At 40.5% G+C, this 27,134-nt stretch overlaps 1 protein-coding gene across 4 annotated transcripts in view; it reads right to left on the bottom strand.

The window, feature by feature from the left end:
* Positions 1-260: 260 nt before the first annotated feature.
* Positions 261-27,134, bottom strand: part of RASGEF1A (RasGEF domain family member 1A) — a 75,774-nt gene continuing 48,900 nt past the window's right edge. For 3 of the 4 annotated variants that reach the window (XM_034776347.1, XM_034776350.1, XM_034776349.1), the window contains exons 3-13: positions 25,747-25,875; positions 17,117-17,254; positions 13,395-13,616; positions 12,671-12,757; positions 11,245-11,337; positions 9,157-9,259; positions 8,780-8,859; positions 7,862-8,053; positions 3,862-3,985; positions 3,457-3,529; positions 261-2,475 (exon numbers count right to left, since the gene is read on the bottom strand). In XM_034776347.1, coding sequence (XP_034632238.1) covers positions 2,451-2,475; positions 3,457-3,529; positions 3,862-3,985; positions 7,862-8,053; positions 8,780-8,859; positions 9,157-9,259; positions 11,245-11,337; positions 12,671-12,757; positions 13,395-13,616; positions 17,117-17,254; positions 25,747-25,875 — 1,266 coding nt within the window. In that variant the 3' untranslated portion in view covers positions 261-2,450. The remainder of the gene's footprint in view (positions 2,476-3,456; positions 3,530-3,861; positions 3,986-7,861; positions 8,054-8,779; positions 8,860-9,156; positions 9,260-11,244; positions 11,338-12,670; positions 12,758-13,394; positions 13,617-17,116; positions 17,255-25,746; positions 25,876-27,134) is intronic. The other variant, XM_034776348.1, reaches the window with a different exon arrangement.

Raw genomic sequence — 27,134 nt, forward strand, 5'->3', positions numbered from 1 at the left:
TATAAAGATATATTTGAATATATAGTTCAATATGTGTGGAAAAAACATGCTCTGAGCTTAATGCTGCAGTGGATTTTCCTTGAATATATTGAACTCTTCAGTGAGGCATAAAGGTAAGATCACATATCTATAAGTCCAGGCTGAAATTTCAGTCAGTCAGCCTAGTCACAAAGCTACATTACCTGCCAACGTTGGATCACCTAATTCAGTGCTCAGCTGCAACTTTATCAGATTGCAAAAGAAAAACAGATAAAGTTTAGCCTGGTTGAAGCAACTTGGTTTTTATTAATGCAAGCACATCCAGTCAAACACAGAATATCCTGCTTTATGGTACAGCTTTATATGTAGCAATGCAGTTCAGAATAGCAGAACACAGTATTTAAGGAATGTATCAAATTGAAGGAGGAAAAAAATTAAAAAAACAAACCCATGTAGACACTGCACTGATTTCAAGTATATACTAGGACTGATAGACCAGTGAAGTGCACATTCATGTAAAAGCTTTTAATACACATACAGAAAGTGTTCTAAAATTGCATTTCAAATATATATTTTCTTAAATTTTAAGCATCCCTTTTTAAATTTCAATTACATAAACAAAGCTGATATACAATCCCTTTTTATAGTGTCTGACTATATCACTAGCTAGAACTTCTCTGAAAGTGCAAAACACTGTAATAATACAGTATAAATATTCTTACTCTACCCCAGGGCTGAAAATCAGTACTTCAGCACAGGAAAAATAGCAGCAGATCACAAGAAACAGAGCTATCCTCACTCTCTCTCTGGGCTGTTGGTGTTCACAGCTAGCATTTGTACTTCCTCCTTCCACTTTAATCAGATTGTTTGTTTGTTTAATGGCAACTATTTAACTTTTGTTTGTCGCTCTTTGATCTCAGTGCTATGGGAACAGCAAAAAGTCAATTCCTTCCCCCGCATCCTCCCCTCCCTACCTGGTCTATTTACTTTTCAAAAGAATAAATATCTAGGGAAAAAAAGCTCTCGTTGGAAACATTAAGGGCTTAACACTGCAATCGCTTACTGTGGGTAAATGCAAACGGGACTACTTAAGGTTGTAAGCATTCAGTAGGAAGTGTTTGCAGGATTGGAACAGAGAAATTGCTTTAACAGACTTGACTGGTGGTCCAGCTAGTCCAGCATTCTGTCTCCAACAGAGGTCAGCACAAGATACATCAGAGGAAGGTACCTGCCCACCTACATGAGCATACAGCACTAACTTGCTCATAGGCCAACCTTCTTCCCAACCCCCTCCGTTAGAGATTGGTTAATGACCTGACATATGAGGGTTTGTATCCCTTCTGAGCTCTTGATGGCATTGAAACAATCCTTTCTAATGTAACTGTCTGGAGGTTCTCATTATCTAGATAAATATCCAACCCTCAGGCCCTAAGAGAACAAGTGTTGGGAAGGAGAACCGACAGTCATGGGTAATAGTACGTTCATTAAACAAAATAAATCTTAATTGGAGACTGACATCCATTTTGTAGAGATTATCTAGATTAGACACCCTTTTCTTTTTAAAATAAATCCCTGATAAAGAAAATGAAAAATATTCTGCATTCAGAACTCAAAAGATAGTTCCCAAAGTGTTAATACTTTAAAAAAAAAAGAAAAAAAGAAAGAAAAATCTAGCAGTTGTCCCGTTTCTTCTCTTCAAAGCATATAACAAAAATATGTTTTGCTGCACCTTCATTGTTGTAGGCAGGCATACTCTAGTTCATGTGCCATATCTTCCAGTTTATTTACAAAGTACATTATAGCTGGTTTTTAAGACATCCATATTTTTATTTTGCTTGCTTCCAGCCCAGAATCAGAAGGTACACTGGACAATTTCAGTACCTTGTAAGGCACTATTCTCCGATGTAAGAGAGGAACAGCCTCACTGCGGATGTCTAAGGCCCTGGTCCTGCAGACACTGATGCACCCCTTTGACTTGAGCATGTGAGTTGTCCCAGAGATTTGAATGGGACTCTTCATTCCTTCCCTTTAACTCCTCACCTGCTTAAAGTTACGGAGATGTGTCAGTGTTTGTAGGATTGGGACCTAACGGTGTTGAACCTGTGCAGTGTTTTGGTTGTATTTGGTGTGTGTGTGTTTTTTTTTTAAGGTGGAAGTAATCAAAATTAAAAAAAAGATTTGGATGTCATTAGACTAAGACCTCACCATGGATACCATCTCCCATGATACACTTCATCTCTGAGAACAGGGCCCTGCCCTTGTGTTTTTAAAATAACCAAAATCCTTCACTTTTAAGTGCCTTAAGGTTGACATGTGAAATATTTACCACATTTTTATTTCATAAAAGGTATTGTATATACAAAACAGACCTCAGCCAGTGAGGTCTTGTTTATCTCAACCCAAGACATTCACTATTTAAAAACAAAGTTCTTCCTGTGTGCTTTAGATTCTGCAGGTCAGATCCAAAAATCTCAGGCCCTATTAAGCAGAGTTGTCCTAGAAATGAAAAAAAATAAATCACATGTATTAGAGCAATTCTTCTCCCTACCACAATGAAAGAAGCATTCTTGTTCAAGGTAATGAAGTTGTGTCAGACTCCTTGCTTTTATTGTCAGAATTCTTTCTTTAAGGGCCAGATCCTAAACTGGTTTTACCTGGGATAGCTCAACTGAAGTCAATAGAGATGCTGATTTACACCAGCTGAGAATCTGGCTCTAAATCTTTCCTCCTATCTGATCGGAATGGCAAGTGTGTGAATGATGCCCTCTAGTTGCATTAACATTAACTTGCCATTGTGGCTGTTTCTAGCACTCACTCCTAACATCTCTGCAGGAGTCCTCTCCCTGCCCTGACCGACCCTGGGCATCTGTATAGAAAGGGCAGCCATTGTTTGGCTTCTTGCCCTGTCAACAGTACTGCAGTTCCCAAAGGATGGGTGGGTTCAGGCAAATACTAAGCCCTCCCCAACACACTGGCTAGTGCTTGGAGGGTAGTGCTGGGTTTAGTCCATGCTACACCTCCTGTACGTAAGTAGCAACTACTGCTCTTGAGTAGGCTCCTCCAAGCATTCCTGGTGGCACTATGCCTTCCTCTGCATTACCCTGGCATAATGTCTCCAGCCATCATTGCAACCATACTTTAACTCTGAGAAATAACACCCTATTATTCCATCTCTCAGCCTCTTCAGCTAGGATTGTGGAGTCAAAATTAAATGTTCAAAGAGGTTGAAAATCACTTATAAATAGTCTTGGGACCTACATTTTAATTTCAATGTGTGGTGTGCACAGCTGAGTAAATCAGTTATTTCTCTTTGTATGCAAATGGAAAGGGGAAATTTCAAAGCTGTGTGTCCATCCACACCATACATGGAACATTCAACTCTGGCTGTGTATATGCTGAGTGCACGAAGTGAGTGCATTACAAAGGAGATTGTTTATGGATACAGAAAGGGGCTAGAATTTTGAAAAGTTTTTATACCTGAGTGTCTTCCAGCTGTCTTTTTCCATGTGATTTTCTGGACCTTCACTTTCGAAGGATGCTATAAACAGAGCTAGATAAAAAAACAAATAAGAGCGATCAAAAATGGATGTGTCCAGTTTCCTTTTTCTTAAAGAATCATTAAAATAATCAATGAAATAATGGATGTTGGTAGGTGCCAGATTAGTAAAATGTGGGCAGTGGCAGTACAAACTTATCTAAACTGCCATGTCATTTTTCTAATGTGACCTGGAGGGCAATTTCAGGAAGATAGAATGGCATTCCTACTTTTTTTTTTTTGGTTACACATTCCTTTATTTTTCCTTCTCTGGTGCTCTTCCCATGCCTATGCAACAATTGAAGGAAAGACCCACTATAAACTTAAATAAAAGACAGAGCTTTTACCTTCTTCACTGTAAATAGGTGCCGTGAGTAGATAACTCTGGATCTTCTTGTCCTTCTCAAAAGGACACTCTACTTGTTTCCATGTTATGAAATCATGAATTAGTCTTGAAATTTCCCAAAACTTCTGCATGAGGCAATAAAAACAACATAATATTAAATAAAAATTTTCTTTTGGTTTCCTATCAAATTCAGGCTCCTTGGCCTCAGGTTCAAGGCCCCTTAACCTTGCTTTGGCTGATGTCTCTGATCATTTCCCTCTACTCCACCTTCTCACTCCCTATCCTGTCTCCTTACTGCTCCTTTTAACCTTCTTTCATTCCTAGCTTCACACCTGCTCTCCTGGGGTCTCTTAGACTTGGAACAGACTGTCTCCATTTGCCAAACAACAAATATTTCTCTCCTCATTTATATCCCACAGTCCACCAGCAAGCCTTCCTCTTTCTCCTCTAGAATCACAAGCTGTTGACCCATTTCTTGTTTTGTGTGTGATCTCTCCCTTGTACTAAAATTTTCAAAGCAGCCTTAAGTATAAGCTCTTCAGAGAAAGGGTCTTAGTTCATTTGTAAAGCACCCCTTAAATTTAAACTATGCAAACAATTAATAATTTATGTAATCAATAGCTATTTTTTCCACTAAATATTTCCAGGAGCACCATTTCTCATATTTGTTAGAATGAATGTGGTTGTGTATGTGGTGTTGTGTGTGTTTTTTAAGTCAAACATGCTTTTAGGAGTATCTACAGAATATCAGAATGTGTCTGCAATTATTATTCAGGGAGAGAATCCAAGTCTGGTCCAAATTCTGCTATGTAAATGAAATGTAGATTAAAAAAAAAATCTAATAGCAGCAGCCCTGGACTGAAGTACTAAGTAGCTTTTGAGGAGTCCAGTGCAGTTTCTGTTGAGGTCAATGGCAGTTCTCATTGACTTCAAATAGAAGCAGGATTGGGCCCCAGGTCTGTACAGTAGGAGCTGCTGTGCTGAATAACCACATGCTGCGGCCAAATGGTATTTAGTACTACTACAGAAAAAAGCTAATAAATGTACTGAAGGAACACACAACAGACTCTTCCAGTAGGTGAACAATGACGACATAAGTGGGGCACCCTATTTTCTTTTCCATGAGATACTCTTTCCCAGGTACATGTGGAGGACTAGTGACGACACATTTGGAATTCTAAGTACATTTCTGGCTGACTGCTCAGGAACCAGATTGCTACAGAGGAAGAATTGTGTGAGACAGCCTGAACTATTTAAAGAACTTAAATAGAAAAGCTAACAACACTAGGTCTATATTCTTGCAGCAATAGGTGACATTAAGGCATTCAGAACCCTGAAAGGATTGAAGGTGGGTGGTGAAGGATAGTAGTTACAACACTATTTTAACATCTGTCAAATGTCAGATCCAGATTCCAGAGAACAGAAGCTAAGTAAAGGTCAGAGCCTATAGGAATTTGCTCTTTATAGAGAATTGCTAGATATATGGAAAAGATTACAATGGCCAAAAGCGGCAGCTCTGGTAAATGGCACCAGGAGAGAACTCTGACTCTCTCAGAGCAGTGTACTAACGCAAACAAGGGCTTGAACCAGGAGTTCCCGTCTTGCCCTGCACTAATAAAGGATTAACAAGGAGTGATAGATTGGGAGAAAAGTCAGAGTAGGGCATGGAGTTCTCTCTGGAATGTTGTCTTTAGAACTCCTACTCTAATGTTTTGAATTCCCACTTTGGACTATTTAAAAAACAAACACCTAAAACATGTTTTCTAGCTCAAGTTGATTCATTGTTATAGCCCAATGCACTCCTTTTAAGGAATCTGATAACTCTCGAGTCCTCATTTCATCTGCACAGCAAACATGAAGAATACATCTTAATACCTAGGAATAGCAGTTACCATTCTCCCCCCTTGGTATTCAAATATCAAGTATCTCACATCAATAATGTCCAATACACAATGCATCCAATAAGGAAATACAGAATTTATTTACAGTACAGACCTGGGGCCCAATCCTGCTTCTATTTGAAGTCAATGTGAAAACTGCCATTGACCTCAACAGAAACAGCACTGGACTCCTCAAAACCTACTTAGTACTTCAGTCCAGGGCTGCTGCTATTAGAAAACAAATTAACTTTATTTCATTCTTCTGGAGGGAAAAATGGAAGTTTGTGACAAATTAGGTGTTTTTTCTAGAGTAGGACAAGAAAAGTATTTTGACTGATAATTGATTAGTTGACACTGGGCCAAATCTAGAGATCCTGATTCAAGCAAGTTCACACTAAGGGCTTGTCTACAAGGAGCAGCACTGATCACTAGAAGGGTGTAATTTCTAAAGCACACCAACATGTGCACTAATTGGCCCACATAGACCCTACTAGCACAAACTAAAAGTTCCCTAGTGCTCATCAATGAAGTGCTGTTTCAAACAGGGTCTACGCCGGCTAGTTTAGTGTGCACCTCATTAGTTCGCTTTAGAAATCCCACCCATCTAATGGGCACTGCTGCTTCATATAAGTAAGAACTAGGTTACTGAAGTTTTTCTCCTATTGAGTAATTTGACTTATTGAAGATGGGTGATTCACTAGACCGGACATGGTTCCTCTCAAATATCAAGAGAAGTACTGAACCTCTAACAGAACAATCTTTAGAGGGTATTAGGCTGGGTCTACACTACCCGCCTGAATCGGCGGGTAGAAATCGACCTCTCGGGGATCGATTTATCGCGTCCCGTCAGGACGTGACAATCGATCCCCGAATCGACGCTCTTACTCCACCAGCGGAGGTGGGAGTAAGCGCCGTCAATGGGAAGTCGCAGAGGTCGATTTTGCCGCCATCCCTACAGCGGGGTAAGTTCGCCTAGCTGAATTTGCGTATCTTAAATCGACCCCCCCCCCCCGTAGTGTAGATGTATCCTAAGAAATAGGGGAAGTAACCAATAGGTTAGAAGTGTGGATGTTACACCTAAAGTTGAGAACAAATCTAAGCGCGGTTGAGGATGTTGCACCATAGGTCTATCAAGCTTCGCTCCAGCAATGGAGCAAACACTGGAAAAAAATGACTAGACAGAGAGAGGGACTTGAACTTGGAGTCACAAGGTACTGTAGAGATTTAAAGAAACACAAATTCCTAAGTCTTGAAAACAGCACTTGTAAGTTTAGCTGTACAAATTCTGCTGCATCTAGACTTTTATAATCCAGCATGGCTTCTTTTGTGCTTGGAGATTTTTTTTTTTTTTGGTTTTCACAACTTCTGCTATCTTTTAATTTTTCTACACTGGCTCTTTAAAATCTTTTGTATACTCAATACTATTATATAAATTCCTCCATCCACCTCCACGTGTGATCTTGTAATTTTTCTTTCATGACTTTTCAAGCCTCTTATTATCCTAGCTCCCTTGTTAAGTGTTTTTGAAGGATTTTCCCTTTTTTCTTTTAGCATCCTTCATACTAGTATTTCATCACACTATATTCTACCCAGCATTTCCCTCTTCTTCTCTGCTGAAATCCTGTCTTCTTTCAATTTGATCTGTCTCATGTGTCAGTTTGGTTAACAGAGCCAGTTGATTAAAGTCACCCCTGTTCGCATACTTTCTACATTTTCTTGTGCATTTTGCCTATTCTTTTATATACAGCTTTTAAATATGTTATCACTAGTGTTTTCAATTGTATTGGAATGATCAGTTAACACAGATGAATTAAATTTCTGCAGTTTAGATAAGTTTCTCTCTGTGTGTGTGTGTGTGGGGGGGGTATTTATCTGTAATCTAGATGTACTAAATCCAGTGCATGCTTTCCAGGGCATTATACTTATGGGAATTGGATCTCTAACGCTCAGTCCTCCCCCTGGAAAACTACTTGCCTCTATGTATAGATTACAGGCAGGCTGAATAATTTAGGAGACATACTTATACTGGACTATAAGAATTCTCTATTTACAAATATTTGGGAATTTAAAAATTAATATACAGCATTTGATTATGCTACTTCTATAATTGGAGAGACCTACCTTGAAGTTTATCTGTCCATTGGGTAAGCGGTTTGTGTGCATCTTGTGTAGAAAGTAGATATCTTTAATGAACAGGTTGAAAACGGGGATGACAATTTTTTCACGATTGCTGTTGGCAGTCTGAGATCTCTGTGCTGCTCCTTGCAGGGCTGTCCGGTAATTACAAAAGTTGCTAGATGGGTCCATATGATGCTGTTTTAAATACCCCCCCCACAAAACAAAACCATTATGTTTCTCATAGATATAGGTTTTAATCCAATGATTTTGTATAATTAGATCAATTGCTGAAAAAAAAAAAAAGTGTAACATCTGCTTTTCTTTACTTTTTAGGATCCATTCACAATAATTCAAAACAGGCCAGTCAATGTATGTAGTTTGGATCTAAGCTTTCCCTAGCAGGTGTTTGGATGCAAGGTACTGGATTGATATTACATTTAATAAACACCTTTTGGTGGCTTAGGGAATGTTTAACGGGAATGTGCTTCCCTAAAAGACACTTAATCTACGTTTTTATCTGCCTGTTGAGGATTGTGTTTTGAGAAGTTTCTTAGTGAAAAAATGTTGATCCCAGATCTCCACTAGATGGAGTATTTTAATTAGAGTTCAGGGTAAAACAAACAAACAAACAAACAAAAAAACACATCCATTTAGATCTAGAGGTGGGAGAAATGGTCACTGTTAAAGGAAGTGCCTAGGAATATCTTTGGTTTGAGAATTCATTCCACTGTTAGAAAAGTGTCATCTGAAGGGAGTTAAAAAGAAGAAAATCTATATCAATCTTTTTCCCCATGACAGGGAGAGGACTTCAAGTCAAGAGAAATGGTGCCAACCATTCCCAACTTATATGCATTCACACCTATGCCTAAGGCATTAGTACCTAATGATTTTTATTAAATAGGGTGTAAATCTTGTATATACCTCTAAAACATCAAATTTAGCTGTTTTGACCTTGGACCAGGTTTTCTTTAGCCGTGCGACAGGACTCAGGTTCATGCCAGCTGAAATGTAAGGGAGAGAAAGATGATTAAAACAAAGTTTGAGTGTACTTCTTTTAAATGTCAGTGTTGCATTTTTACACTCTTGTGCATTTTATTCTCTGGAAGACACTTCACAGCTGAGACTTCCAGCTAACACCCATTGCATTAATCTGTCACGGGTGCATGATACCACAGCAGGGGGTATGCCTACAGATGGAGTCAGTGAAGCTGGAGACTATGTGACCATTCTCATGTTGCTTAGGCTTTCAAGTGTGGTGGTCTTAACTACAAGTCAGCAGCTATGCTGGGGATACTCACAGATAATGGCCATCATTGAGTTGAAGTTTCCGATGTTAAAGCACTCTCTTGCCACATCAATAAAAAATTCCACTATTCTCGTCCGCTGCTTTTTCTTCACAACCTGAAACAAAGAACATGCCTTTGAGATGAAAAGGAAAGTATGTGTGTGAAGGGGAGCGGTGACTGGTGACTTTCAGAATGTGCTGTTGGAATTGGTGTCTCTATGGGCTGTCTCCACATGAGGGCGCTTATGAGGCAGCCTCAAGGGTATTCTGTCCAAATTCCCTCTTTTTTATTAAAAAATAAACCACTGGATTTGGGGCTCCTATCAAGTCCTTGCCCAGTTGAAGGGAAGTGCAGTTCTTTGTTCACATGTGAGCTAAAGGCTTAGGGAATAGCATATAAACAAGACAGCCTCTATTAAGTAATTTCCTTGTACCAGGGGAGAGCGAGAGAGAGAGAATGTAGCTGCCATCAAAATGCCAAAGATGAACCAACAATTCAAACCTCAAAGAAAAGAATGCCAAACTTGTGTCCCAGAGGAGCTGTAGGTCTTAATTCCAGGGGGAAATGAAAAGGGAAGGGGAGAGAGTGTTTCTCAAGCCTTAGGTGTTTTTAATTTTCACTAAGGAGATTTTACCCAAACTTCTTAATGATACTCGAGGATGATGACAGAATATAAATAATTTTCCTTTACTGCAAAGATGCTAATGGGTGAGGCTAGTTATCCGCGTTGCATGTTTGGTTTCCTTCCCATCAGATGCAGTGCTGCATGCTGCTTGTGCTTTACCAATGGCTGGTATCCAAAGCCTATTAGTACTAAAATTACTCTCATCCCATTGGCTTAAATTCCTTCATTAAAACTCTCTCCTGCACTCTGACCCACAGGGTTGGCCTGACTAATACACATGTGGTCCTCTGTGTCCCTTCCATCATTCATCTTCAGCCGGCAACTATTTTTAAACAGGATATGCTCTGTTATCTCACTGCTGTTTTGCTGATGTCTCATGACAAAAGAAAATGGTTCAATAGTCACAAGTTTGGCACAATCTTCAGCATGGAGACTAAGAATGTTTTGGTTGCTTTAATAAATGTGTTGTCACTGCCTGACAATCCTGGAGGTTTTTTTGTAATTGAGTATCTATGGGAGCAATCTCTTTCTAGAGATTAGTAATAACCAATGAGATTTCAAGAGGCCACGACTGGCATCTTTGTAGCCAGTCTCAGCAGAAGGTTATAGACTGAGTGGGTGTGGAGACTGAACTGCCCACAGAGCAGATTTTTCATTTCAAAGAGCTGGTACAGACTTAGGGCCTGATCCTCAGCTGGTGTAAATCAGCAGTGTCCCACAGACTTCACTGGAGCTATGCTCACTTAACTTGCAGGGTTATCGGCTCTGCTTCCTTGAAATGTTTATTTCAAAGTGGCAACGTGCTCCCGGAGCACCAGATGTGGTGATCAAGTGAAAGGAGAGCTCTCGCACATGACACAACGGGAATATATATACAAAAAGAGATTGACTTGGGCAGTACAATTTTTGTGCATTTTCCCATTATAGAAGATACATTTAGCTTATATGGATTCTCTCTGTCTCTTCACTTCCCACCCCCTGACTCAGTTTCTTCTCCTTAATCCTGTGTGTACAACAGCAGAAGGTATTCCCATGGCATCCAATGATGTCCCAAAATAAGCAGAATGACTTAATTGCATAATGCTATGGAAGGACAGAGTGAATTTGCAAAGCACCAAAACATTTGTTTTACTACTGGTAGCTTTGGTAATAGCCAAGCATGCTATGAAAACACCAAAAAGCTATGTTAAATCAAACTTTATGGAAGTTCCCCTTCAGTGGGTGTAACTAGCATAAATGTGGAAGCTATGTAGAAATATAAACCACAGGGCTTTGAACCTATAAAACACTGATACAGGTACATAACTTCATGCATGAGTTGTTCTATTGACTTAAGTGGGACTACTCAGGTGCACAAGGAGTGAATTTACTTAAATTCCTGCAGGATCAGGGTCCCTATGCATAACATCACAATGGTGTGATTTGTCTTTAAAGGCAGGGTTCTTCGATAGAAAGAAGATCCCCCCAGTACTTACCCTACAAATCTCTGTAGCCACCAGCATGCTGAGGCAGTTGAACCAGTTGTCATAGGCCTCCAAGGTGTAGGTTTTGGTAACATCGCCTCGGCACTGAAAGAGAAGAGGCCATATATTAATCCCCACTAAACCCAGATAAAGATTAGTGTAAATGTATCCGGTCATCACATGTTAACTATAAACAGGTATCCAGTAATGAGGTAACCTCACTAAACAGCTCTGGATTATGAGCACAAAAAAGGATGCAGATATTCCTACTCAGTTTTTTTTTTTTCTGTTCAGGGGAGTTGAGAGAGAGAAGAGGGCAAGGGTTTATAGATTGTTCAAATGTGTCCAAATTTTCCTGCCCTTTACCCATCTTCCTCTAAAGAAATGTGTATGTGTGTTTGTTCTCTCTCTCTTTCTCTCATTTAACATATTACCTTATTATCTGAAGAAAGTTAAGAAAAAAAAAAGTTGCCTGGGAAATTAGTGTCAATTTTTTAAGGATGCCCTACTAAATTATTAGAAATGATGCTTCAATTAAAATTTACTTTTTTTTTATTATTTCTACTTAATCTGAGAGAGCATCTATAATGTTAATATCTCAGCAGATTTCCCTAGTTCCTATTCTTACAACAGATTTGCCATTGAGGGCCAAGGGGGAAATGAAGGGGCAATTGCCATCTCCAGCATCTTGCCTTCCAAACTTCTGAACATCCCAATGTTAACGCACCATTAAATATGAGGCGGAGCAGTTTCTTTGTTTTTCTTTCACTCTTTAGCTGTAGCTCCTCCGGCAAAGGGCAAAAAGTAACAAACCCACAGTTAGAAACAGCAAAACCAATGCTGGACACTTAGCAGGAGGTGTCCTTTTGGACTGTAACATTTTACTGGTTAAGAGAAGATCTGTTTGTGTTCCACCCTCTGAACTATAATTCAGGTGCAATGGGACAAACCTGGTAGGCTCTCATCTCTGCTGGGTGGATGCCATTCTCAAAAGAGTGAATAACTCTGTATTCCCTGTTTAATATTTAAAAATAGTTATTCTTTCTTTCCCTACAAGTCTGTATGTGTTAGCATGTGTCTGGATGGCGACTCAAGTTAACATTAGAGAGCACACTAATTTACATCAGGGAACTAGCAATGCTTAATCAACAGCATCAGGATTTAACTAGCCCAGAGTTTCAAGAAGCATGAGGGAGCAGCCAGGTCAGAGAGTCTGAATAGTTTTCTGAACTGCTATAGCAGCAGGAGTAACTCAGCTTTTCTTTGGTCTTACCAAAGAAAAAGACTATCATGATGATTGTCCCTGAGTATGGTGGAAACAGAAACCCAGATTGACTAATTCAGTGGTAGATGAACTGCCACAGAATTCTGCTACCTCATAGGCTTTCATGAATCTGGCATACAGACATTTGAACTGCTGAAGCTCCTTACTCCTTACCCACACACGCACCTTGTGATTATCCAGGGAATCCATGTGACTGACAATCTGCATCAGATCCTCTGCGTAAATGTTGCTCACCCTCTCCTGCATTGGGGGGAGTAGGAATTGTCAATGTATAAAGACCAACATAAACAGGATTCCAGCCGAAAGGTATGCCAATGGGGCCTAAGACATTATCAGAGTGGCCTTCATACCTCTCTCTCCTACAAGCTTTGCTCTAATTATCCTGATTGAGCTTAGGCACCAACAATGACTTGCTCTAGTTCTGTTCTTCTGAGACCCCAATATTCCGAGTGTGATCTTCTCTCTTTCTCTCTCCAGTAGGGAACTAGGAAAGAAGCCTCTACCCTGGCACCAGCTCTTGCTCTCCCTCCATTCTTTGTCAGTGGATTGAAAGGAGAGGCCAAACACTCTAAGGTACCACATGGTTGCCTTCATAGTAGCTTGACTATAAAGCTGGCCCTGGCTTTTAGAGACCTAATGTTTGGGAGTGTCTTTCTCCTCACCCCTGAAAGCACTGTACCCTCTTTCTTCCCTCACAGATTTACCCGGTTGCTTTCACGCATTCATCACTTCCCATCTGTTAGATTGGAGCACTTTAATTACACTGAAAGCCTGATCTTACATCCACTGAAGTCAATGGCAAACTCCTGGCCATGAATATGTTAACATGCAGTAAATAGAAAATGAAAGGACTAAAATGTGGAAATCCAAATCTCACCAGCTCAATATGAGTTAGCTGCTGCGCCAAGATCAGTGGGTCACAACATATGCTCAATATGTCCTTCTGGGTCGACTGTGGCTTGTTTTTAAGGATGGTTCCTTTATCAGTAACAGGTTGCCTGAATTTCTCTTTTATCTCCTGGTACTGACTCCTTGCAGAGAGGGTCATCAGTAGATTCTGTGTCATCTGGCTGATGATCTTCTTCACGGTTCCATTTTCCTAAGCGCAAGATGACATTGATAAGTAAGAACCTTTACTTTGTACAGCGAGTACAAATATGGGATTTGTATCAGGAAGGAATTTCTGACAGGTTAATAAGGCTGCTTAGCATCTGGTATTTTCTATCCTATCATCAGAGCTGATTTTCATGTGGCAAATGAGCCCATCTCAGGGTACTCTAAATATCTATGTAGCTTTGCAAATTAACATTCTCACACCCTCCTCCCCAACTTTGCTTTTCAATAGCTTAGCAGCAATTGCAGTCTCTCTTCTTGGCTCAGAACCCATTTCAAAAGCGACTGGGTCAGTCCTTTGGAAGCAGGTGTACTGAAAGGCTGTGGGTCTTCTGCCTTTGCAAGGCTTCTTGTCTCTTTCTGTGTAGGAAATGGCAAAATACTTGATCCTTAATTGTGCTACCAATAGTCTGGCTGGCCTGAACAGAGTCATGGGAATTCCCATCCTAGATCACACTAATGAACTGTTCTAGCTCAGTATCCTGCCTGCAGCAGTGGTTGGCTGTGCACCCTGCAATTCAGAGAAGGCCCAAAATCTCCACAGTGCACTTGGCCAACAAAGGTGCCCTACTCTTCGGTTTTCCAGAATAGATGTAAGAAAAAAGACCTGAAGGAAGAGCATAGGCCCGAGCTATTGCACTGACTATATTTCTACCGATTACTCCATTAATATACATTCACTTTCCATATTGCATTTCATTACTAATTGGCAATCTGTGCAAGTTGAATTATTTCTGCTGTGGCTTGGTTGCACATCTCCAGCTTCTAGTGAACATTTGGAGCTGGGGATGCATGACCATGATGGTCCTTTATGAATCCAGTAGTTGTGCACCTTGCCTCACAAAGTGCCTGTGCCCCACTTGCTCTCATGTAGACTTCCTCATGACATCTCCCTGAGAAACAATTTGATTCCTTCCCAACTGCTTGATCCCGCTGTACCCCTTTAAATACCCTAACTGCCAAACCACAGTCTTCCTAACCAGTGCTCCGACTCTCTCTCTTTCAGTTGCCAAATCAATTACTCAGCTTTCCTGTGCCTTCCTCTTTCCCTATGATATCACTCTCCTGGGTTTCCATGGACCAATTCCTTTGAAGTAAGGTGGTGTTTTAAGGATTAATGTTGTTGCTGTCATGTTCTCTGCATCCAGAGTCAACTGGATGCACTGAAGTGGGGTGGAATGGGTCTGTGACTATTCAAGGAAGCCACCAATGTGCAGTGATGACTGAAAACTATGTAGCAGATGCAAGAGATGATGGCTATCAAAAAGTTGTCTGTAGTATGCTATAATTAAGCAATAATAGTGTCATAACGTTGCTTTACAAGGCAATAATCTGGCTCCAAAGTGGAATCAAATAAGAAGCTGAAGGCAGCATTGTTTATCTTGATGCGGCAACAGGATTATTGCTCAGCAGCAGCTGGCTGGAGCTATTATTGCTATTATGCTACGAAAGCCTAAAACACAAGTTTGCAGGAGTTTCTTTAAGAGTTCCGCTTCTATTCGGAGTTACACTGGGTTTTACACCATAAATCCATTGATTTCAATAGTGACAGCTGATTTACACCTACATAGATGAGGGGAGAATGGCCCCCTAGCAATGGATTATGTATTTTGCAAGATAAGGGAAGAAAGTTTAAATGTAGGAGAAGGTGAGGGTGGTGGGTTGTTTAGATGTTTGTGTGACTATGGAGAAAGCAATTGGAATGAGATAACACTTATGAGTTGCCTACAGTCCACATGGCTCTTGTGAATTTATAAATCTGAGTCTAAGAACACTGAGTCTAAATATTTGCTCATTCAGCCACAAAAATCTGTTATGCTGTCCTCGACACTCCAAATCAACATCAGCATGACTTCCTTACATCTATTTCTATTCACTCCTAATATCTTATACATCCAGAAAAGCAGGGAAGCTGAAAAAGGTGAAAAATTAAAAACCAAACCAAACCCCAATAACTTTGTTTTAGACACTGCTAGGTAATTTATTCAAACATAAAAGAACAGGAGACAAACAGTGAGGCTGGGAGCCATTTGCTATTTGTTAGTGTCAAATTACATTTCTAGGGGTCAGACACAGCCTAACCCTTCACAGACAGAGAACTTGACATGTAGCCTTGTTAAAAGGATAAATGCTACGATACCATAATAAACGACATCACATGAAACCTCAGCAACCGGTGCACTGAGCGATTCCATAAAGCCAGTGATTTTTCTCCCAACTGGCAATTTATTCTTGTATATAAAGCTAGAGCATTTCCTCTTGTTCCCAATAATAGAGATCTGAAATACTCCTATCACAATGGCTAAAAGTCTGAACTTGCTATATCAAAGTGGAAAATGTTTAAAAATGAATCACCTTTTTATAGCAGGATCCCTGCCAACTACTTTTTTTCCTGTTTACAAAGACAACAGAAGGGCTATTGTAATCCTACCTCTTTTTCACCTATTAGGACACTGACATTTTCTTAGTAGCATGCAGGTAAACAATACTGCTGACTCAATGAACTAGCGTACTTCCTTTTGACAACAGCTGTAGCAGCTAATTGTATAATGATTTATTGCTGCCTCCTACAATGCTGTTAAACCTGTTGCTCTTCATCCTTCTCTTAAGAGAAACAAAGCACATACCTAATCCTGTTGTCATAAAAAGCTAGGGAGGCTAGTCTTTAAATGGATCCAAAGCATCAGAAAAACATTTTTTCACTTTAATTCTTATGATCTATTCATGTTACTTTTTTTTTTAAAAAAACTTCAATTTCTTCAATATAGTTGTCCCCTCAGACTCCCCCCTGCCCCGTCCCTCTTTCTGACTCCAGTTTTGTAGTGACTTCCTTTGTCACGCGAGCTTTCTAACTAACTGTTTCACAATAGGATTCTCCATTGTTAGTTTTAGCCACTCTGGATCTACCGAATTGGCAGGTTACTTTGGAGGAAGTTTTCTCCTGTCTTGCTAGACATGAAAGCTCACAACAGTTCAGATTTGTAGTTAGACCAGCGTTGAATAGGTAGACGCCAGCTTAAAGATCTTTCTTTGTGTTAGTATTATTATATTCTTGTTACAGCTGTCATCATAGTTCTCATTGGGGATTGGTCCCGAGGCATCGAGGACTAAAGCAAATGCTTTTATAGCTAGCATTAAAGATTCTTTTGAAAGTTACAGTCCATGTGGATCAGGCACTGAATCGGATGCATAAAGTACACTATACTGTGTGTTGGAATTGTATTCTACCTTACAATCCGCTTTCTTTCTTCCTCCTCTCACCTCCTATACCATCAGCAGGTGCTGTGTCATCTCCCCCTGGGACCCGGCGATACACACCCAGTTTTTCCTAAGTTCATCTCCTAACCCATATCCAATGGTTGCTCTGACAGCTCAGCAGTTGTTATTCTAACCTGGTTAGGAGGTGCACAGCAATGGTGGGGAGAAAATACTAAGATGACTATACGTGGAAGAGAAACCTAGAATACAGTTTATTTCCCCCCTTACCTCATCGCATTGTGTGATCCTGTGAGCAATCTCCTTCAGCTCTTTCATGGATTTCTCATCCTGGAAGTCATAGGGAAATGTTTCTGTCCATTCTTTCAGGAGCTGAATGATCTTGGTAGCAAAGGATTTTAGCTTTGCCTAGAGAGGAGTAGAGATGGGTTGATTACTGACCCATGGACCTCTTATTGCTGTGAAGGTGAGTGAATGCTTGATGAAGGAAAGTGCACACCCTGAGCCACAATCAAAAATAATTCAATCAGTAGCAGGTGTGTGCATTTACTAAAATATGTATTTAGTTGTGTTGATGAAATTACACAGAGAGCTCCTCAGCTGATGTAAATTAGCCCAGTGCCATTGAAACTGGCTAGCTTTTCTTTCTAAACCAAAAGCTTTGAAGATATTTTAAGGCTAGTCATAAATAGCTAGGGAGATGATGGTATTGTACAAGTGTTTTGTTCAACTGAAGTCAATGTTATGTGGCTGACTTACACCAACTGAGGACTAGAGCAATACCTTAATTTCTTAATTGAAATGTACACAGTTGCAGTATCATAACCAAGCATCTTTCCAGTGAAGCGCTCAGAAAGAATGTTTTCCTTCTGTAGAATTTTTTTAATCAGGACCCCCAGATTGTGCTTTGTTTGAAATAAGCAATCAAATAAATAAATGCTACAAAAGAGGTTGTATGTACTTTGCATTACATCTAAATCAAAAGGGACTTTGACAATAAAATGTTGGCTCTTGCTCCAAAAGCCCTCAGAGAAAGGAGTTAGCTCTTCACCTCTGTCACCTGACAAGTGAATTCTCTAGTGTCGTGCACTGAGGCTGTTCCATCACATGGCTCTGATTTGGATTCTAATTAATCCAGCTTTGGTGGTGAAAGACGATTGTACTGGTAAATTCAAAGGGATGTGGTTATAAGGGGTTTGGAGAGAGTTTTAATAAACACCCCCCCACACCCCCGCCCCAGTCAATGATCACTCTGCAATTTGACCAAGCTGAGTTAATTGGGAAGATGACTTTTTATATGGGCAGTTGTGTACTATCCATCAAACAGAACAAACTGAGGGTCGTGCTTCAGCAGAACCTCAGTAGAGTGTGCACATGTTCTTGCTGATTCTGCACAGGATACAGCATCTTGAACAGCACTCTTGGCAAGCAACTGCCTTATTGCACAGGACACGGCAAATCCCATTTAACAAACCAGGCAGCATTATGGGCTATGGTCAAGACGCACACAACTAGGAAGACAGCAAGTATGGAGTGAATTACTGAGGGTCCACTTTGGTAGTCATAAGACTGGGAAATGATTTTGTTCACTATTTCCTAGGAGGGTCAAATTCTGCCAGCATATATCCTGTACACCCCTCCTCCCAAATCAGCATAAATCAGTGTGGGCACATGGCCTAAATCAGGGTGGAATTTGACTTTTGACTGTAAGAAGGAAGACTTTCTAATTTTAGTCTTGTTTATATTTAACTTTGGTTAAGAGACTCATTTGGTTCTAAAAGAAGCTTAATTCTAAGAAAATAAAGAGGAAGTTTTCTCTTTTGTTTACCATCCCAGCTGAGTCACTGAAAAAGTTCCACTATGCAAAGTGCAGTTCCTCCTCAGCACTGGTTAGGGTACTTCCCTCTGTGATTTCCCCCTCCCACCTCTTGGAATTTACAGCAAGTCAGCTAGCAGGTTCAAGTGTCAGTAGAAGAAACAAATGGGTTGAAAACAGGATGTTTTGTGAGAACCTGACTGGAATTCCTGCTCTCCCCTCCCCCCCAACAGCATGCTCAGTGAGATGAGCAAAATCCCCTCTCTGAGACACTTTTGTTAAATAAGCCTCTTGTTTTTATGACTTCTAACAGTTCACTCAAGTGTAACCAGTGGGAGAATTAACAATGGCTGCTCTGAATTTAAAATAAAACCACGCAGAGTTTGGACCCTTCAGAAGTGAGCCACTAAAAGGATTGTACAGGGTGGGGAAGTGCTACTGGCTTATACAGAAATGTTAACTGTGTGCTGTTTCTAGTTGCATTTTAATCCCATTGGAATTCTGTTGGTCTTGCTGGGGAGAGATGGATGGAATCCCATCTAAAACTCACCCTTGTACTCTAAACAGCATCTGGAGGAAGTTCTCTGAATGCAAACCTCTTTTTGAGAAATGGGTAGCAACTCCAGTTTTCCTCCCTGCCCCACCAAATTTGGTGTCCAGCCCTTACTGAAACCTTTACCTTCTCTCCCTAAATACTCCAGCTGCTAGAATGCATGATTGACATCCCAGCTCTGTCACTGAATGACACATGTATTATCCCTACATAAACCCAAATGTTTAGGTGTGTGGGAAGGGGGAGGTGCTTTACAAATGACTGGATTAAATCCTGTCCATGTTTTTTTTTTTTTTTTTGTACAAACGGTGGCTTACAGTCCTGGCAGTGGAAAGTCTACTAGGAGAGGAGATAGAGTTAGCAAAACGGCAGATGTGCTCTTTGCTGGAGGTGGGCAGCTAAAAAAGTGGGTGTGTAATTGAATACTTGAGGTGGCACTGATTCAGCGCATCCTTACTACAACCTCTGCCAGCGTAGTTCCTGTGGATCCCCTGCTGTAAATTCAAGCTCCTCCCACACCCACTCAGTAAAATAATGAGGCAGGGCAGCAGCAGGATTACTGCCTAACCTTCAATTTCAATCACCGTTTGCCTCTGGCGTATGCAATTTTATATCTCCCTGTGCAGCATGAATTAATGCGGTCCACTGTTAAAGTGTTGAGTGGTGTAACTCAGTGTAGCGAGCTGGTGGGGCAGATCCTCAACTGGTGTAAATAGGCACAGCTCCACTATCTGTTTTTTCCACCAGGCTTATTTTAATGATGATGATCTTGACTGTACCTTTTTGATTTTGAATTTGGGGAACATTCAAATTCATCCTCACAGCTATAACGGTCTGCTGCATATTAGCATAGATTTAGAATAATGTATTTATTTTGGGGTGTATGTTTGTTCACTATGCATGCACCCCCACACGCAGGCTGTCAGAATTTGTTTTCCTCACTGTTCAAAGCTAGGAATCTAATGCAAGACAAGCTACATTACCCAGCAAGAATACAAGTGTGACAGAGCTTATCAGTTGCTTTCACTGCCTGATGAAAACAAGATGTTCTTTCTGAATGCAACACTGAAAATCATCAGCCCAGAAAAATGCTAGATTCCTGTTTCATGTGCATGCTGATAAAACTCAGTGCTGTGTGATGGGTTTGTGATGATGCACACATCTGTGATGATAGATAAAAATCAGAAAATTTGGGCTAGTAATTCTGTGGGGGACAGCAACTGGCATGCATGTTTTTTATGCATACAAGAAATGTACCTGCCTACTCTTTTGATAGCTTTACTTCCCTATTCCTGTCCCTTTACATCCCTGTTCAAGAGAGACAATAAGCTTTGCAGTATTTTTAATATCCATAGTAGAAGTCGTATTATGGTAATGCTCTGCCACCCCATTGAGACCGGGACCCTATTGTGCTAAGCATTGTGGGACAGATTTTAAAAAGGTATTTAGATGCCTAATGCCAACTGATATTAATGAGAGCTAGACACCTAAATATCTTTGAAAATCTGACCCTGCACATGTACCTTTGGGGAGAGATCCCTGCAATATGTATAATTTCTCCTGGCTGTCTCTGAAAAGTTCTTATTCCATCACATTCTGTTGGAGCATAAAATGGTAGCAACATTTTTTCTCTCCAGATGTCCTCATTTCTCTCTTTTGAGTGTTAACTAATGCATGGCTCATGGTTGTTAAACATAACACTCCAAACATAGCACTGCCAACAGCCCAACTCCTGACCCTCGGTGTCCTGTACCACACAACAGGGGATGAGCGACATTCCCTCTCCTTGTCACTCGGCTAGAGTAGCAGGGGTGCTAGTGATCAGCACAGTTCAACTGGCAGAGCTCGTGTTGCTTCTAAGCTATACCTGGCTCACAGTTCAGCACTGTTATCCATCCTGGGTTTAAGTATTAAATTCACAATCTTCTTTAAGAAGAATGCAAATGTCTCTAAGGGTATGTCTGCACTACCTGCCGGATCGATGGGCAGCAATCAATCCAGCGGGTATCGATTTATCGTGTCTAGTCTAGACATGATAAATTGACCCTCCAGTGCTCTCCCATCGACTCTTGTACTCCAGCTTAGCGAGAGGCGCAGGCGGAGTCGACAGGGGAGCAGCAGCAGTCGACTCACCACAGTGAAGACACCACGGTAAGTCGATCTAAGTAAGTGGACTTCAGCTACATTATTCACGTAGCTGAAGTTGCGTAACTTAGATTGATTCCCCCATTCCCCCAGTTTAGATCAGGGCTAAGGCCCCTTCTCAGCTGGTGAACTAACTTCCAGGAGAACTGCACAGATTTACACTAGATGAGGAATTGGGCCATAATATCAATCAAATGAGTGAAATATTTTAGAGAGAGAATATATTTTAGTGGATCAACTTCCATTGATGAAAGAGACAGGCTTAGAGCTCAGTGTAGCTCGAAAGCTTGTCTCTCACACCAACGGAAGTTGGGCCAATAAAAGATATTACCTCACCCACCTTGTCTCTCCAATATCCTAGGATCAACATGGCTACAACACTGAAATATTTTACGTATATGCAGTAGATAGAAACACACACGTTTTTCTAAATATTGATCTGCTGTGTTAATATGCTAGCAAGGTAGTAATACATATGATAAGAACATTACTGTAGAGTTGTTTCCCCATAACAAAATACCATCTCTAGATCTTGGTCTCCTTTTGGAGCTAGCAAGTAGTAATTTCTTGGTACTGTCTAGCTATTGACTTTTGTCTTCTCTATGAAGGGCTTGATCCAAAGCCCTTTGAAGTCAATGGGGTATTTCTACTTACTATGGGTTTTGGATAGGCCCCATAGGAGGACAAGGTTTGAAATCTGAAGTGATGTGAATGTTCAGTGTGTCACCATTATCCGTCCCTTGCTTTCTTGAGCACTGAATTTACTCCCTTTATTTCCTTTTAAAAAAACAGTATTTAAAATGAAATATGCAGCTAGATGGATCAAATCTATTTCATAATCAAGCTACTATTTAACATTTCAGTGCAAATTTTAAAACAAATTAGATTGGTTAAGCTATTTAGGGCCGGAGACTGTTTCATTACTATGCTTGTAGAACACCTGTTACAATGGGCCTCTAGTCCCTGTTTGGGGCTTTTAGCCACTCTGGCTATATAAAGCTTACTGCATTTAATTAAAAAAAAAATCACAGACCATAATAGAAGTTGGTGACTTTCCAAGTTAACTAGTAGTTAAAAACCAAAGCTGTCCTTTGAGGCAATATTTTTACCAATATGTTTCCCCAGCTGATTCTATCCGCAGGCAGTATTGTACTGCTGCTCTTTCTCTGGGTCAATCACTCTTGGTCTTGTCTATATCTCATTGGAAAGTTATTTGTTCTTTATTGACAGAGTTAATAAGTGACTGACATATTACACCTGATGTCTTAAAACCTACCAGACTGTCGCTCTTGAAAATTAGCCAGCGGGCTTGAAGATAGCGCAGAGTGTTTGCCTTTCAATCTACCACTTACATCTTGACAGGCTTTCCCCTTTTTCTGTGCTACTAGGCAGAGACGTCAAAAATGTAAGAATGATAAGCACCGTGGTGCATAACTTCAAAGCCTGGCCCCCTGCCAGTGTTTCAGCTCATATGCCACCCAGACAACAAGTCAGCCAGCCCTTTATTTTATAATTTGTTTATGCAAATCTCTAATCAGAAAGTGATCAGATCTGTTGTAACTTTTTGTGCCAGCTATTTTCTGGTGCTATAGAACTTAATTAGTAGATGCTGGTGGAACGGATTTTGGCCAATGATACCCTAATGAGTTATGATTGGGTGTGCATACAGTGACTTCAGTTTAGAAGTTATATGATGCACATGGAATGAGTTTTTATATTCCTACTTTGCAGCCAAACAGAGCAAATCATTTGCAAATACTAATGGGCCAAATTCATCCCTGGTGAATGCAGATGCAATACCAATGGAAGTCTGTAGGCCAAATTTACATTGGGGCTGGAAGAAGTGCAGTCGTGTAACTTGCATTAATTTGGTATTCACTGGGCATGGAAAACAAGTGCAATTTACACTGAGGGGGAAGAAAGGGTTGGAGCCATAGCAAAAAAAGCAACTTACAGGAGGGTGCAAAGTAGCTTTCCAAAAACTTTCATTTTCACACCTTGCTATTAACTGATTTTCCTTGATGCCTATTTCCAACTTATCAACACAAGGTCTGCGAGCGTGGGTGTTCAGAAAGTGAACTGCTCTATTTTACACCTTCCTGCTAGTTGATTTTCCTGCTACATCATCTCAGTATGTAAGCTACACTTGTTTTGCATACCCATTGAATGCCTAAATTGCATGGGTTATATTACCTAACAACTTGCACTCTATGTATAACATACATTGTCATTTAAGTTACCAATACATTTGGCTTAGTGCTTATTTGCTGGTGTCTTCTGATATGAATGCACTGCACTACATAGATGTCTGCAAAGTAGAGCATCATCTTGTACTCTTATTATCCATAAACCTTAAATAGTCCATATGTGAATTTTGAAAGCTTAATTATTGATAGCAGTGAATTTCACTCTTGTATATAGGGACGGCTTAAATTGTCGAGGGTCTGATTCAGCAAAGTGCTTGAGCAATGAGACTATTCAAATGCTTAGTTATATATGTACCCAAGTTCCTTGCTGAACTGGGACCTGTTATAAAAGAATTGTCTCAGACCATTGCCCAGAACCTGAACTGAACCTAGTCATTTAGAGCTTTGAAAATATCTATTAATATGGCCCCATTTCTGTGCCCTTCAGTACATCCCAGTTTCAACCTGAAGTACCAAGAGAAGACATTCCTCCAGTGATAGCAAATTGGAAGCCCCAGTATATATGGGACACCATTTTAAGCATCATATCTGCTATACTTGCTCAGAGAGTCTAATTGACTTACTGCTTAAAACACCAGCAGCAGCCTTTCTCATAGACTTTAAGGCTAGAAGGGACCATCATAATCATCTAGTCTGACCTACTGCACATTGCAGGCCACAGAACCTCACTCACCCACACCTGTAATACACCCCTAACCTCTGGCTCAGTTAGAAGTCCTCAAATCACGATTTAAAGCAGGTGCGATGGAAGCTCCCTAAAAATGCTGGGGGCTGGGGGAGCACTGGTGCCCAAACCATGGTCTTGCCCCCATGCTGCCCCTTCCCCCCGATGCCCCACCCCCCCAACACTCATCCTTACAGCTGGTGAAAAGTGATGGGACCATGATCCCCTGGCCTCCCCAGTTCTAGTGCCCAAGATTTCAATACTTAAAGTTACAGAGACTTCACCATTTACACTAGTTTAAACCTGCAAGTGACCCATGCCCCATGCTGCAAAGAAAGGTGAACCCCCCACCCCCAGGGTCTCTGCCAATCTGAAAATTCCTTCCTGCCCCCAAAATATGATGATCAGTTAGACTCTGAGCATTTCAGCAAGACCCAACTGCCAGACACTTGGGAAAGAATTATCTGAAGTAATTCAAAACTCTAGTGTCTCATCGGCCATTGAGGATATTTGCTACTAGCAGTCACAGATCAGCTACGTCTCATAATACCATCCCCTCCATTAACTTATCAAGCTCAGTTTTGAAGCCAGTTAGATCTTTTTGCCCCTACTACTCCCCTTGGAAGACTGTTCCAGAACTTCACTCCTCTGATGGTTAAGCTAGCCCTCCCAACGTTGGTATAACGCAGTATGATTAGGGGAGCTGGAGTAAAATGGTCAGCTTTGGGAGTAGTGGTGGTGAAATTTGGTGGCTCAGGAATGCTGCCAGACAAAGAGTAGAAGCCCCTTCGGCATTGTTCTCTTCTGTGAATCAAGTTTTGTTTCCTACAGTTCTGACTGACTGTGCCAACACCTACTGCTAAAGAAACACTAATGGAACAGAACCAGCTTGGCAATGGTGGGAAGTTAGGAAATTTTTGAAAAAATGGAATGGAGGTCCAGAAAAGCTTCTTCTTGTGAGATTTCTGTGATAGCCATGGTGGGGTGGGGGGTGGGGAGAGAGAGAGAGTTGGGATAAATTGAAAGATGTCAAACTTCTGGATCCGCATTGGAACCTCAACCTGCTTGCTTGCTACCTCTCACCAGTATTCAATAGTGTTACCTGCTCATTGAAACTGAAGTCAGTGGGTGACTAGTAGGAGTTAAGGACTGGAGAATTTGCCTAACGGTAAACTGAAGTCCACGACCCAGAACAGTGCACACTCTATGCTATATACAGTTTTTCAAAGGGTTTTAAAAGCCTATTGCATTTTAATATTCAATACCTCCCATTGGAAAAAGAAGCCACAATGTATCCCCAAGTGATAGAAGGGCCTCAGCCCAATGAGTTAATGGATATTGAGGTTCTATGATTAGCCAAGAATTAACAGTGTTTCAGGGAAAGAGGCTTAAATATGAAAGTCTTTAGTGAAATACATCTGTCAGAGTATGTTCTATGCACTTTTAGCTTAAAAAAGAAAGGAAAATAAAATGTACAATAGCTTAGTTCAATACGAAAACAAACTGTTTATTTACCTTGTCTGCCTCAGACCCAATCTCAAGCTGCTGCTTCTGCTTAATGCAGATCTGCCCCACTTTTGCCAGGAGCTCGTGTGGGTGGATGAAGACTCGGGAGCTCAATAGGAAAGTGAAGATGTAAGTCCTCTGCAAGAAAGATGGGTGGGGAGGGGGAAACAAGTGAGAAACTTGAGCAGAACAACAGATGGAACTTTCCCTAGGTTAAGCTTTCTGCATATCACCTTCCCCAGGGATCAATGCCCCTTCCTAGCTTTACTGGTAACAATAGGAAGAAATACACTATGTTTCAGAAGCTGTTAATAGAGCTATTTTTTTCAGATTCTCAAACTATCTGTCACGTCAAGATAACAAACTAAATATGCCTAAGTAGTTGTCCTTCACCAAAAAGACAAACGACATCTGTCCAAGGATGCTAGCACCCCATCTTGAACAGTGTTATTTATGCTGCTTTGTTTCTTTAAGAGCAATTGTTTTTATTTGACTGCCCAAAACCTATTGCAAGTTAGTTCCAAACCACAGCAGTGTTTTTGTTTCATATGTGTTTTTCCTTTCCATGCTCTTTCCCACAATCAATGTTACAGGCTTGGGTTCAGTTTGCACTCATACGACAATATTTCAGTTTTAAGCCAGTAAAATTCTTTGCTTCCTTGAGGCCCAATTCAGATCCCTTTGAACTTTTATAGCACTATATCAGTGGTAATCATTATTATTATCATTAGGATTAGGCCCTCAATGTGTACTTACACAAGCTGGGTCAGATTCTGTTCTGAGTTATAGCCAGGCAGCTCCATTGAGTCAAGGTGAATATATGTTCAAGTGACACAGGGTAACATTTGTCCCATTTGTTTTTCTGAACTCCTAATGCAAAAGTTTCATTTGTGACTTGGCTTCTCTACAGGCACATTCAAATGTAGCCTCATGAGGACTGATAACATCTCCCAGTTTATTAAGCAGCGCAGTCTAGGTTGCCTTTACTGTTATTCTTTAGAATTCTTGACTTTGTGCAATTTGGAATTGGAAAACTGTTCTCAACTGACAGGTTTCAGAGTAACAGCCGTGTTAGTCTGTATCCGCAAAAAGAAGAACAGGAGTACTTGTGGCACCTTAGAGACTAACAAATTTATTAGAGCATAATAAATAAATTTATTATTATTTATTAAAATAAATCTAATAAATTTGTTAGTCTCTAAGGTGCCACAAGTACTCCTGTTCTTCTTTTTGCGGATACAGACTAACACGGCTGTTACTCTGAAACCTGTCAGTTGAGAACAGTTTTCCAATTCCAAATTGCACAAAGTCAAGAATTCTAAAGAATAACAGTAAAGGCAACCTAGACTGCGCTGCTTAATAAACTGGGAGATGTTATCAGTCCTCATGAGGCTACA

Source organism: Trachemys scripta, chromosome 7, assembly GCF_013100865.1.
Source record: "Trachemys scripta elegans isolate TJP31775 chromosome 7, CAS_Tse_1.0, whole genome shotgun sequence".
Classification (NCBI taxonomy): Eukaryota; Metazoa; Chordata; order Testudines; family Emydidae; genus Trachemys; species Trachemys scripta.